We start from the raw sequence: 11626 nt of genomic DNA on the forward strand, positions 1-11626 counted from the left end.
TAAAGTAGGGGCAGGGGTGGGGATAGAATAGGGGGTTTCCGCCGGGCGTGGTGGCGCACGCCTTTAATCCCAGCACTCGGGAGGCAGAGGCAGGCGGATTTCTGAGTTCGAGGCCAGCCTGGTCTACAAAGTGAGTGCCAGGACAGCCAGGGCTACACAGAGAAACCCTGTCTCAAAAAACCAAAAAAAAAAAAAAAAAAAAAAAAGAATAGGGGGTTTCCAGGAGAGGAAACCAGGAAAGAAGGGAATAACATTTGAAATGTAAATAAAGAAAATACCCAATAAAAATGAAAAATAATTTTGAAATGGGGGAAAAATAATACACAAACCAAGTAGATAGATTATATATAATATATATAACAGAGATTAGATAGATAGATAGATAGATAGATAGATAGATAGATAGATAGATAGACCAACTGCTCGCCCCTCCACTAGGTAACATGCAGTTAAGGCAGAGCTGCATACAACAGATGTTAGGGATACTCAGGTGAGAATCTCAGGCTCTGCTCCACCCATCTATGCTGGGGTGTAAGCTGTCAACAAGTTTAGCTGGGATGATGCTTTGCAAGAGGGCACAGCTGAATGCCCTAAGTTGGTAGATGCTTGGCTCAGAGGAGTCACTACAGCTCTGCATCAAGGCAAACTGACTTGAGATGAGGGCCTTTATTTTCCAGATCTGTATCCTGGAGCATCATTCACCTGTTACTACACTGAAAACATTGGTGTTGGTTTCATGGCAGATGACAGGCAGTGAGAGAAGTACAGCAGTGGACTGCTGGAGGTGGGGGTTCTGTCAGGACCTGGGAGGTTGTTTGGTTAGTAACTTGGAAAGCAACAAGTTTTTAGCTAGAGGGAGAAAAGCTGGAGATAACTGTACTTGGTTGATTTCTTAAATATCAAATTTTATTTTATGCATATGGGTATTTTGCCTGCATGTATGTCTAGACACTACATGCTTGTGGGGCCCACAGAGACCAGAGGAAGTTGTGTGAGCCTCTGAAACTGAAGTTACAGATATTACGACTTGAGTGCCTGAAACTGAACCTTGGTCCTCTGGAAGAACAGCCAGGGCTCCTAACCACTGAGCTCTCTCCAGCCCTGACAGAACATCATGTACTCCAGGCTGGTCTCAAATTTGCTTTATAGCCAAGAACGGTCTTAAATTCTGATCCTCCTGTTCTCTCCTCCCAAGTATTGGGGTTACAGGTCTACACCGCTGTGTTTTCTTGAGCAAATCATTACAAATTGAGTTCTAAGCCAGGTGTAATAGTTCATGTAGCAACAATTCTGGAATTTTGGTCTCTTTAAAAAAAAAACAGAAATATTATAAGAATATATTTTCATTTTAATCCCAGGTGTATGGCATATGTCAAACTGCTTTGGACTGACTACAGTAGCTATGATTTTTTTCTTGTTCTAGCAGAGGTATGGTTTTGCCAGCTACAGATAGTTTCTGTGATTGTGTGACATTTGGAATTCTGGAAACTTTTCAGATGGTATATAAATATTAGAGCCCCACTAGGCAGAGTTGATGATTGTTGGTCACTCAGGGGTATTGGTTGTGGTTAGTAGTCTTGCTTGAAGAAGAAACAAGAACAAATTAGATTCAGATCTCTCTCTCTCTCTCTCTCTATCTATCTATCTATCTATCTATCTATCTATCTCTCTTCCTTTCTGTCCTATCTAGTGATAGGGGGTAAAACCAGGGTGATAAAGGGTTGGGGGGAACCCACAAAGTAACAAAAACTGGCTACAGGTGGCACCCAACTTGGAACTCAAAAATGCCATAGAGGAAGCAGCAGGGGATGAAGGAATGGATTGTGGCTGTTGTTGCTGGGATATTCCTCACTTTGCTCCCAGAGGGGATTTTCTGAGGTTTTGTTGTTTTGCTTTGCTTTGCTTTGTTTTTGTTTTGTTTTTCTTCTATATATTCTGTTTTTTAAGTAGGTTGAAATAATAGCCGAGAAGCTGAAATTTTTTGGTGTGGAAATGGAGCAGCCTGAGAAACAAACAATGTATGAAATGGGAAAACTAACGGGGCCACTCTACTCTCTTTTGTGAAAGGCTTGCAGACTTGGTGGTGCACCTGGAGAGTTTGTGGATGGAGATGGAAGCTCTTGGGAGACAAGAAACATGGAAAAAGAGAACAAAGGCTCAGTCTCAGTGACTGAGTAAGAAGAGAGCAGGAGTTTTCCAAAGAAGGTGCATGGGAGGGCCACTGGGTCAGAAAAAAAGGCTGAAAAATACCAAAGGACAATCTGCTGAAATAGCCCATTTCAAGAGAAAGGGTTCATCTCAAACCATCATTCTGACAGAGTGGAAGGAGGGGGTGGCTCAGGGTTATGAGATCACCATCAGTTTTTCCAGTTTTCCCATATAGCATATGCCTGCTAATGGTATGGAACAAGATTAAGGCAAAACAGGATGGTGTCCTATAGAAATGATAGCTCTAAGGTATTTTCAAAAGGCCATGATTTCATATGGAATGCATTCTCCTTATGTGGAACAGATATTAAATAACTGGGGTACACAAACTAGAATCCCTTCCCAAGATTGGAAGGGATTGGTAACAGCTGTACTAGAGACTGTCAGCCATTGCAATGGTTAACATGCTGGAGGAAAGAAGCTGTGAACATTGAACAGTAAAATAGAGCAAGGGGTATTAATATAGTGAAAGACCAGCTGCTAGGTGAAGGGCAGTACTCTAATGTACAAGCACAGACTCGGTGTCATGAAACTACTATAGAACAAGGTTGTCTCAGTGGCTATAAAACCTTGGGACAAAGGAGGAGCCAGGAAAAAGTCCAGTTCATTTACAAAGATTATATAAGGCTCTGGAGAAGCCTTCACTGATTTTTTTTTTTTTTTTACAAAGATTAGTCTCAGCTGTGAACAAAGCCATATCAGACCCTGACACAAGGCAGGTGTTGATAGAGACCTTGGTGTATGACAATGCACATACCAAAAAGTCATTAGACTTTTAAAGGCACAAGCAATGCCTATGGATGAGTGGATAAGACCAATATTAGTTCTAATGTGTACCGTGCTGATATCATTGATCAAGCTATAGCTAGAGATCTCTGATGTCAAAATGCCCTGTGCCTCAGTTGCAGGAAATACAGTCATTTGCAAGGAGTCACTGTGGCCAAAACTAAAGGTCTCAGATCTCAAAATGCCTGATGCTTTGTGGGAAATAGGGTCATTTGCAACAAAATTGTGAACAAGACATCTTTAAGGGCAATGGTTTTTCTAAATATAAACCAGAAAGAAGGCCTAGGCTTCCAAGGGTGTGCTGGCGATGTGGCCAGGGTTGCCACTGGACCAATGAGTGTAGGTCCAAAGGAGATACTCAAAGTAACATATTACCATCATGAAATGGCCTTGGGGGCCTAGCTTGAGGCCCTGCAGCAAAAAGTATGAGCCATTTCAACCAGAGAGTGGCATGGAGACTCAAAACCTTCACTGGGCACTGGAGATTAAATGCACACTAGCTATTGCAGGCATGGCTCTAGACTTGACCACAGATAAACATCTTGCTCTATCCCCCAAAATTCAACATAGCTACTGGAGTTTATGGTCTTTTTCCCTCAGGGACAGTAAGGATAATCTTGGGAAGGAGAGGATTGACTTCCTAAGAATTCATTGTGCATCCAGGAAGTATAGATGAATATTTCAAAGGAGAAATTAAAATTGTGGCATATGTAAAGGTAGAGATCCAACTTAACACAGGCAATAGGGTTGCTCAGCTGCTGCTGTTTCCCTCTATCAAAGGCAAAGCAACTGCAGCAGAAAGAGGAGAGGCCTAAAAACCTTGGCCACTGACACAAAAATTGCTTATTTCATCAAAAATGTCTGTTTATAACTTCCCACTACACAGCACAACAGAAGGGAGCTTAAAACAGAATGGGGGAAATGTCACAATTCTACAATTTTTGTTTCCAAAAAAAAAAAAAAACACAGAAATATTTTAAGAGTATTTCTGGACCGTTCCCAGCAGCTGACTATGATTTGCCTCGTGCTCTAGCAGAAGTATGATTTTTGCCACCTGCAGATAGTTTCTGGGATTGTGTGACATGTGGAATTTTGGGAACTTTTCTGAAGGTATATAAATGCTAAGGCCCTGATGGGGAGGTTTGGGGGTTGGTGGTCATTCTGGGGGGTGGGTGTGGTTAGTAGTCTTGCTCAAAGAACAAACAAAAAAGTCATTCGATTCAGATGTATCTTTCTTCCTTCCCCCACTCTTTCTCTCCCCCCCCCCGCCCCGCCCTTCTTTCTCTATCTAAGTGACAAGGATGAAACCAGGGGGATAAAGGGTGGGAAAAAGAAGAACCCACAAAGTAACTCAGGCTGGCTACAAGTTCATGCCAAGAATCCTAGGACCTTGTTGTTTAAAGGATTGTTTTATTTTGTGAACTTGAATGTTAAATGTACATACATGTTAAATGTATGTATGTACACCATATGCATGCATACAGAATCCAGAAGAAAGTACATTATACCCTGGAATGGGACACAGAGTTCTGAGACAGCATGAGGATGCTGGGAACTGAACCCAGTTTCTCCACAAGAGGAGTAGGTGCTCTTCATTGCTGAACCTCTCCTCTAGCCCCAATCCTAGCATTTTGGAGGCTGATGTAGTAAGGTTATCCCAAGTGTGAGGTCATCTTGGGCTATATAATAAGTTTAAGACCAATCTCAGCTCCAGAGTAGGACCCTGCCTCAAAAACACACAGGTGGAAAGATGGGTCGGCAATGAAGAGCACACACTGTGCCTCCAGGGGACCCAAGCCTGGGTCAAGCACCCTTGTTGGGCAGCTCACAACTGCTTGTAACTCCACCTCCAGAGGATCCTAAGCCACCTTCTGGCTCGGCTTCATGGAGGGGACAGGTATGTGGGTATCTGAGTGTGACGAATGAGCAGCAGGTGAGTCTCGCTGTGGCTAGCACAAAGTATGGGCTGAAGAGCAGGAGGACAGCTGAAGGTGGCCTTTCCTGAGCAGCTGGGTCAGTTTCTTCCTGGCTGCTTGGCTGATCTCATTTGTAGTGAGTGCTTATAGGCTGCTCATTTGTAAGTCTTTTCCTAGGAGCCCAGCTTGTCTAGGCGTTGTCTTTGCAACTGGCCTTGTCTGACAGTGACTTTCAGCAGTCTTAACTGCTTATATGCATGGTCTTAGGAAAGAAGGCCTGGTGAATCTGATCCATTTCAGGAACTTCCTGAAGCTATTCTGAATTTACTTTACAAGCTTACCTGCAGGATGGAGGATCGCAGCTCTTTATAAACATCCTGTCCTAAAATACCCTGTTGTCCCTCTCCTCTTTTACATCCTGTGTCTTGAGAAGTTTGCCTCCAGGATGGAAGATGTTCAATTCAGAGGACACTGTTGCACAAGCTCCCAGCACCCACATGTGAGCTCAGTGCTCGCCTTGGCTCTAGCTCTGCCCTGTGAGTTTTTTATTTTGTCATCATAATCTTTTCCTATATCCTTCCTTGTTCTGGGAACTCATCTGGTTCATTGTTTTGGCATTTTGAGAAAAGCTCTCACTATACAAATCCGTCTGCCTCCAAATCATCTTGCCTTAACCTCCTCAGTACCAAGATCTTAACACTTGACTCATTCAAGTGTGGGGAAATGTGGACCAGTAAGAGAGCCCGGGAGAGCCCAGGACAATCTGTAGCCCCATGGCTGTTGTGTCAGAACCACCCTGGAAACTGTCTTAGCTTCCAGAGTTCCGTCAACAGAATCTGGTTCCTAATTTCTCCACTTATAAAAACAAGTGAGAGAAACAGGAATCTATTCAGATCTGGCAGTCTGAGCAATCAGTGGGTTAACATCTAGAGATCTGTTCTGCATCTCCTCGCCAGCTGGCAGAGCATGCGTAAGGAGGGAGGGAACAAGGGCAATCACTCACTCTGGGACTCAGGCTTGCCCCTTGGGTCAGGTGTTTCTGAGAGACGTGATCTCTGCTTCTCTGTTTCTCTCGTTACCATCCCTCATCCTCTCCCCTCCTTCTGTCCCCTACTTACCAATTTCACTGGCCAGTGTCCATATTTCCTGCAAAACCGATTTGGTTTAATGAGCTTGACTATGCCCGACTCCTTTAGGGAGGGTGGGGAAAGGGTAATGAGGGCAGTAAGTGGTTTGCACAGCCACTTTGCACCTGGCTGCTGGGCCCCGAGCCAGAGGAACATGCATGAGCCATGAAGTTTCCACTGATAAATCCACAGGTGCTTCTAGCACCTGCCTTTCTGACTCAGCCTCACCGTGCCGCCTGCCAGCTGTGAAATCTGTGCCAACAACAGGTAACCGAGACCCAGGCGCAGGGCCAGGACAGCTGTCTGACACTTCCTGACAGGATGTGGAGGCTGACAGTTGTGATGGAGAGGAGATGGGGAGGACAGAGACAGGTTCAGCTTTAAGGCACCGGTGCCACAGAGCACCAGACAAAAGCCAGGGCCTTCTTAGGCAGAAGTAACAGAAACCAAACAGGCAGTTCTACTAGTTTCCTGGGACTGTTTGTTGCATTTGCCAGTCTTGGTAGTTTTAAAAAACAAAAACAGTTTGTTCTCAGCACTGGCAGAGCTTTCCTCCTCTGGAGGCTCCAGGGATCCAGACTCTCCTCTGTAGTACACTGGCTTCAGACATCCCTTGCCTATGGTTGCCTCACTCCAAACTCTGCCTGTCCTTGAACTACCTCTCTCTGCACTGGCTTTATAACGGAAACATGAGATTGTGTTTAGGGCCTGCTTGGGTGACCTCCTCAGGATCTATAACATAATCACACCTCTACCGTATGAAGTGACGATTCGGTCCCAGTGTGTAACACATTTGCCGGCTCCTGGCCTCAGGACAGTGACCACCACCAACTGTGGAACTTGACTATGTGCACATCATCTTCCTACTAGCTTTAGAAGGCTTATATCCACACTTTCTACCCAGAATTGTATTTTTATTTAGAATCATTCCCACTTTTAAAAACCATCTCTGTGGTTAAAAGCATTGCAGACGGCTTGGGTTTTGATCCCCAGGACCCACATCAAATGGTTCACAGTGTCCTGGAACTCTAGTTCCAATACCCTCTTCTGGTCTCCATAGGCACTACATACATATGGCACATATATGTATACTCAGGCACACACATACATTTTAATGTCTACCTTTTATGCTAAATATCAAAGAGAATCAAGCAGTGGAGTTGAGCACACTCACATAAGGAAATCATCAGACAGACACTTCATCCTGTGTTGGAGCCACTTTGCGGCTGGAGTAAGCAGGGCAGAGTGATATTTTCATTACTCTCTGGCCCCAGCACCCCCTGCCTCTCCCCACCCATTCGTCCATGCAGGTGGGGAAGGGAATTCTCTTTGTGAAATGGGAAGTTTGGACCCAGCTTCACTCTCACTCTGCCCAGTACCTCCTCTGAGAAACCCTCCTATCCCAGGTGACCTGCTGGCTGTGACTCTCCTCAGCAAGAGGTCCATGACCCACACTGGGCCACTAATGTATCATCCCCAAATGACGAAAAGGAAGTGTATCTTTCTCTCTCTCTCTCTCTCTCTCTCTCTCTCTCTCTCTCTCTCTCTCTCTTTTTCTTTGGTCTTCTTTTTGAGACAGTGTTTCTCTGTATAGCCCTTGCTGTCCTGGAACTCACTTTGTAGACCAGGCTGGCCTCAAACTCAGAAATCCGCCTGCCTCTGCCTCCGGAGTGCTGGGATTAAAGGCATGCATCACCAATGCCCGGCTGCGTGTCTTTCTCTTAGTGGTCTCTGTGGAGATGCTGAGTATGAAGCTCATCCTAACCACCCTTCAGTGGGGCCTTTTCTAGCTACTGAGCATCTGTGTGAGGACTAGTGATCACAAGGTCCCTTGAACCCTTGAGACAGATGTGCCTGAGCCCAGTTTCCTCGGGCATTTCCTCAACCCAGTTTGACCTGACTAAAGCCCAAAGCTCACTGATAATGCCAGCAAACACCATCTGTGAGTTTGCAAAGGAATCACAACACATGCATTCAGTTTCCGTTGCTGGCTGCTGCTCCAAAGATGGCTATATTTATTCTCAGGTATTCAGACTCAAGAGTAGTTCTGGAGGTATCCAAGGCCACACAGGTCTGTCTCCACATTTCCAGGTCAAATGACAGAAAACCAGGTTGGTCTCAGTGCACATGGGTTTATTGAGCCACTGCAGGTGCTGGGGAAACCATGGCAGGGAGAGCCTGGGAAGCCAGTGGGGTGCTGAGCAGGAGGGACCTGAGTCTTTCCTTAATGTCTACACACTGTGTCATAGGTGACAAGCCACGTCAGTGCTGGGACACGGGTAAGCTTAATGATGAGTAATGGCTAACTGGGAGGGTATTTAGGCAGCCTTGTCTGTCAGCCTGTTCATATGATCTCCTTAGTGCCTTGTCTTCTTGGAAAAGGATAGTTCCAAATTCTAGGAGCGGGGGCTAGTCTCTGTCCTGCTCTGTAAGCCCAGGGGGTCTAATGAGGCCTCATCTATGGTTGCTCAGCTCTAGGAGGGGGAAGAAATAGACAAGATGCCTACTGACAGGGGAACACAGGCTTTTCAGTCAGACCCTAGCCTCCAGCCCCCAATCCAGAGGACAGCCACACAGGGGTCCAGGCCTGCAAAGGGCAGCAGACCTGAGGGCAAGGGAGTTTCAGTTCAGTGAGCAGTCATCGGGAGACATGGCAATCAGCTGTGTCGTCCACGGTTCACGTGTTCACCTTCCTAATCAGAGCAGGGCCTGGAGAGCCAGGGCAGCGAGTGCATACAGCCAGGACACCTTGGGGGTTAGGACAAAACAAGGGCCGTTTCTGCCTCCAGCTCTTCTCAGGCCACTCATGCCTTGCCTAGGAAGGGTAAGCGAGCACAGACGGAAGGATTCGGAAACTGTCAACTCCCCGTCCTCTCCCCATACCTACCCGCAGGAAACAGCACCCAGCAGTCTGGTCCTGCAGAACTGATGGCTGCAAGCTGTCAAAGGCTTGTATGGCACCATCTGCAGAGTGCAGAGATCCAGAGAAGGCTTGGCCAGGAAACCCTAGAAACTACCCCACTCCCTTGGGACAAAAATAAGACACCCTGGAGCCTGCAAGGCCTGGCCTGAGATGGAAGGTCACTGTGCTAAGAATGACCCACAAACTGCTAGTGAGGTTGACAAGGGCTGCCCCCTCTCCCTTTACAGGTGAACACAATCGGGATTAATAAGAGTTTAACTCTCAGCTACTAAGTGGCAGAGACAGGCTTCAAACAGACCCCCAGAAATCTGGAACTGAGCCATTCCACCCAGAGGCAAGAACAGCAGAGGTAAGTTGGGCGCACATGGAAGAAAGGGCCTCCCCATTAGTGCCAAAGGGAGTCTCCGGCCAACTTCAGGCCATTGGACACGTTTTAACGCTGACTTCCACCCATACACCATGGCATGTGCACACTGTCCATCGCCCACACCAAACATGACGCGACATAAATAAGACCCACGGGCCAGGCGGCTTGGACTGGGCCACAGATATCCGTGGTTCCCCGGGACCTCCAGGCCCCCTCACCCAAGCAGGGGTTCCTTGTAAAGAGCTTGCGGAAGGCTTCGCATTCTTCGCGCCGGTTTCCACTGGCCTCACAGCCGCACCAGGGCGCAACGCGCGCGCTCACGTTGTCCAGGTAGTTGGGGGTGACCACGGTGCCTGCGGGGGCCCCCAGGGCGTGTGACCGGCGCCCCGAGTCTGCCTCCGCCGTCCAGCCCGCCCGAGGCCGCCCAGCCTACCTACGAGGCCTGCGTAGGCGCGCAGACAACGCGGGCCCCCCTCCTCCGGGCAGCGGGCGCGGGAGCCGGGCGCGGGAGCGCACGAGGCCTGGAAGGCAAGGAGACGGGGCCTGCGCGCGCCCGGACGCGGGTGAGCGTCCCAGCCCGCCCCGCACGCACGCACCGGCACAGGCGGCTGCGCTCGCAGCGCTCCAGGGGCTCCAGGCAAGAGGGCGGCACCGACCCCTGGCCGGAGAACGCGCAGGCGGGCGCGAAAGTCTGGCGCCGGCGCTCGGCGCACGCGGGGCCTTCGCACCCGCAGAAGAGCAGCGCATGCGTGAGCGCCGGAGGTCCACGCGCGAAGAAGCGGCGCAGGGCTCGGCGGCAGCGGGAGCGCACGCAGTCCCCCAGTCCCGGCCTGCCCCCGGGCGCTGCCCGGCCCAGGCATCGTGCCACGTACTCAGAGCGCAGCTGCTGGCACCGCTCGTCTGCTGTACACGCCTCGGCCGCGTCCACGCAGCGATTCCCGTCCGTAAAACTCGCAGACCCTGGTGAAGGGCAGGCAGGCTGCAGTCCTCTGTGCTTGGTTCTCCACAATCCACACCCTTGAATTTTTGGGGAAGGGGTACCCAAACCCAAGGGGAAAGAGTGTGGCCCATAGGCATGACCCGTTGATCTTGAAGAAGGGGCATGAGCAGGCACTAGGACGTGAATGGATGCACTACTCAGAGATTGGGCCTGACCTTTCCCCAGAAGCTGAGGTTCAGCCTCCACCACCATCTCCAGAAATGGCCCATGTATCCACAGAGGGGCTACTGAGCCCCTTCTATCCTCCCCAGCTCTGCCTGACAGGACACTAAGGCTTAATGGACACACTGATCATAGCACTCCTCATTCTCCTCTTGACACGCGGATGGTCCCTTCTCTGACACATGGAAACCCCGTGAGTAAATCTACAGGTTTCGGGCCCTCCTCCCATCCTGACCTGTGCCTCCTGACCCCTGTCCACATGCTTCTTCATTGGTCTGAGTCTAACTCAGCTCACTGAGAGGGACTCTGGCTCCGGACCACAGAAGGGGATTCTGAGCATTGGATTCTCGACAGGTACTGTATATTGAACAGCACATTCAGGCCCTGGCTTCCAGATGTAGATTCAGACAGACCAGACCCCTGATGGCAGACCATCCTGAGACAGACCTGGCCGTTTATCAGTAGTTTCAGGGAAGACTTATGTAACTTATGTCACAGATGACAACCCATTCCGGGGAAAGAGAATGCCTGCCTCTGTTGGAGTAGCAGCTGTGTCTGAACTTGCCAGTGGACATACGTAAATCCAGCCAAGTCACCAAATTCAGGTTTATGGCACTTCCTTTTCCCACCTTCTTACCTCTATGGCATCCCAGACTCAGGAAAATCGCCTGACCTGGCCTCTCATCCATCAAATGTGCTCTTCTCAACATGGTGTGTCTCTGCTCTAAGAGCCACCATGATTCAGTAGGGGACTCCCAAGAGCAGGAGCTCTGAGGACCACATTTGGGCAGGGGGAGGAAAGGAAAAAGAAAGTCCCCGGGGCACAGGTATCAAGGCTAGATTTGGGAAGGGTGGCTCAGCTGAATGGAAAGATGGGGTACAAGGCATTGCACAGCGGGGGTGGCATATTGTGACAGGTCCTCGGCCACAAAGCACAGCCATTTTTGAGCATCCCTTCAGCGACCCAGCCTTTTCTCTGGTCACTCTTACAATTCCACCTTGTCACTGATGGTTAGGGCTAGAAAGGGCAGGGGCTAGGGGCCAGGGCCAGGGCCAAGGCCAAGGCCAAAGAGGAGACAGGCTCTCACCCAGCAGCAGCAGCAACAGCAGCAGTGCAGACTCCATGCAGTAGGCCAT

General features: G+C 49.0%; 1 protein-coding gene across 4 annotated transcripts; it reads right to left on the minus strand.

The window, feature by feature from the left end:
• Window positions 1–8141: 8141 nt before the first annotated feature.
• Gfra4 (GDNF family receptor alpha 4) lies at window positions 8142–11626 on the minus strand. Of its 4 annotated transcripts, none has more exons than XM_021156349.2 (6): window positions 11578–11626; window positions 9924–10287; window positions 9761–9870; window positions 9546–9680; window positions 8925–9001; window positions 8142–8785 (listed from the first exon to the last, which is right to left on the minus strand). In XM_021156349.2, exons 1-6 carry the CDS (start codon window positions 11624–11626, stop codon window positions 8735–8737), a joined length of 786 nt encoding a protein of 261 aa, XP_021012008.1. In that variant the 3' UTR covers window positions 8142–8734. The 4 variants fall into 4 exon arrangements, with proteins under 4 accessions (XP_021012008.1, XP_021012006.1, XP_021012007.1 ...); XM_021156347.2 differs by having other exon boundaries at window positions 8142–8852; XM_021156348.2 differs by lacking the exon at window positions 11578–11626 and adding an exon at window positions 11127–11199.

The sequence above is a fragment of the Mus caroli genome, chromosome 2 (genome assembly GCF_900094665.2).
Source record: "Mus caroli chromosome 2, CAROLI_EIJ_v1.1, whole genome shotgun sequence".
Lineage (NCBI taxonomy): Eukaryota > Metazoa > Chordata > Mammalia > Rodentia > Muridae > Mus > Mus caroli.

What these genes read in the sequence shown, in the direction of transcription:
- Gfra4 (XM_021156346.2), bottom strand. Translation starts at nt 11,199, where the DNA reads ATGTTGAGAAGAGCACATTTGATGGATGAGAGGCCAGGTCAGGCGATT. An exon ending in CGCCTACGCAGGCCTCGTAG is followed by an intron (nt 9,681 to 9,760) that starts GTAGGCTGGGCG and finishes GGGCCCCCGCAG; the next exon opens with GCACCGTGGTCACCCCCAAC. An exon ending in TACAAGGAACCCCTGCTTGG is followed by an intron (nt 9,002 to 9,545) that starts GTGAGGGGGCCT and finishes TGCACTCTGCAG; the next exon opens with ATGGTGCCATACAAGCCTTT.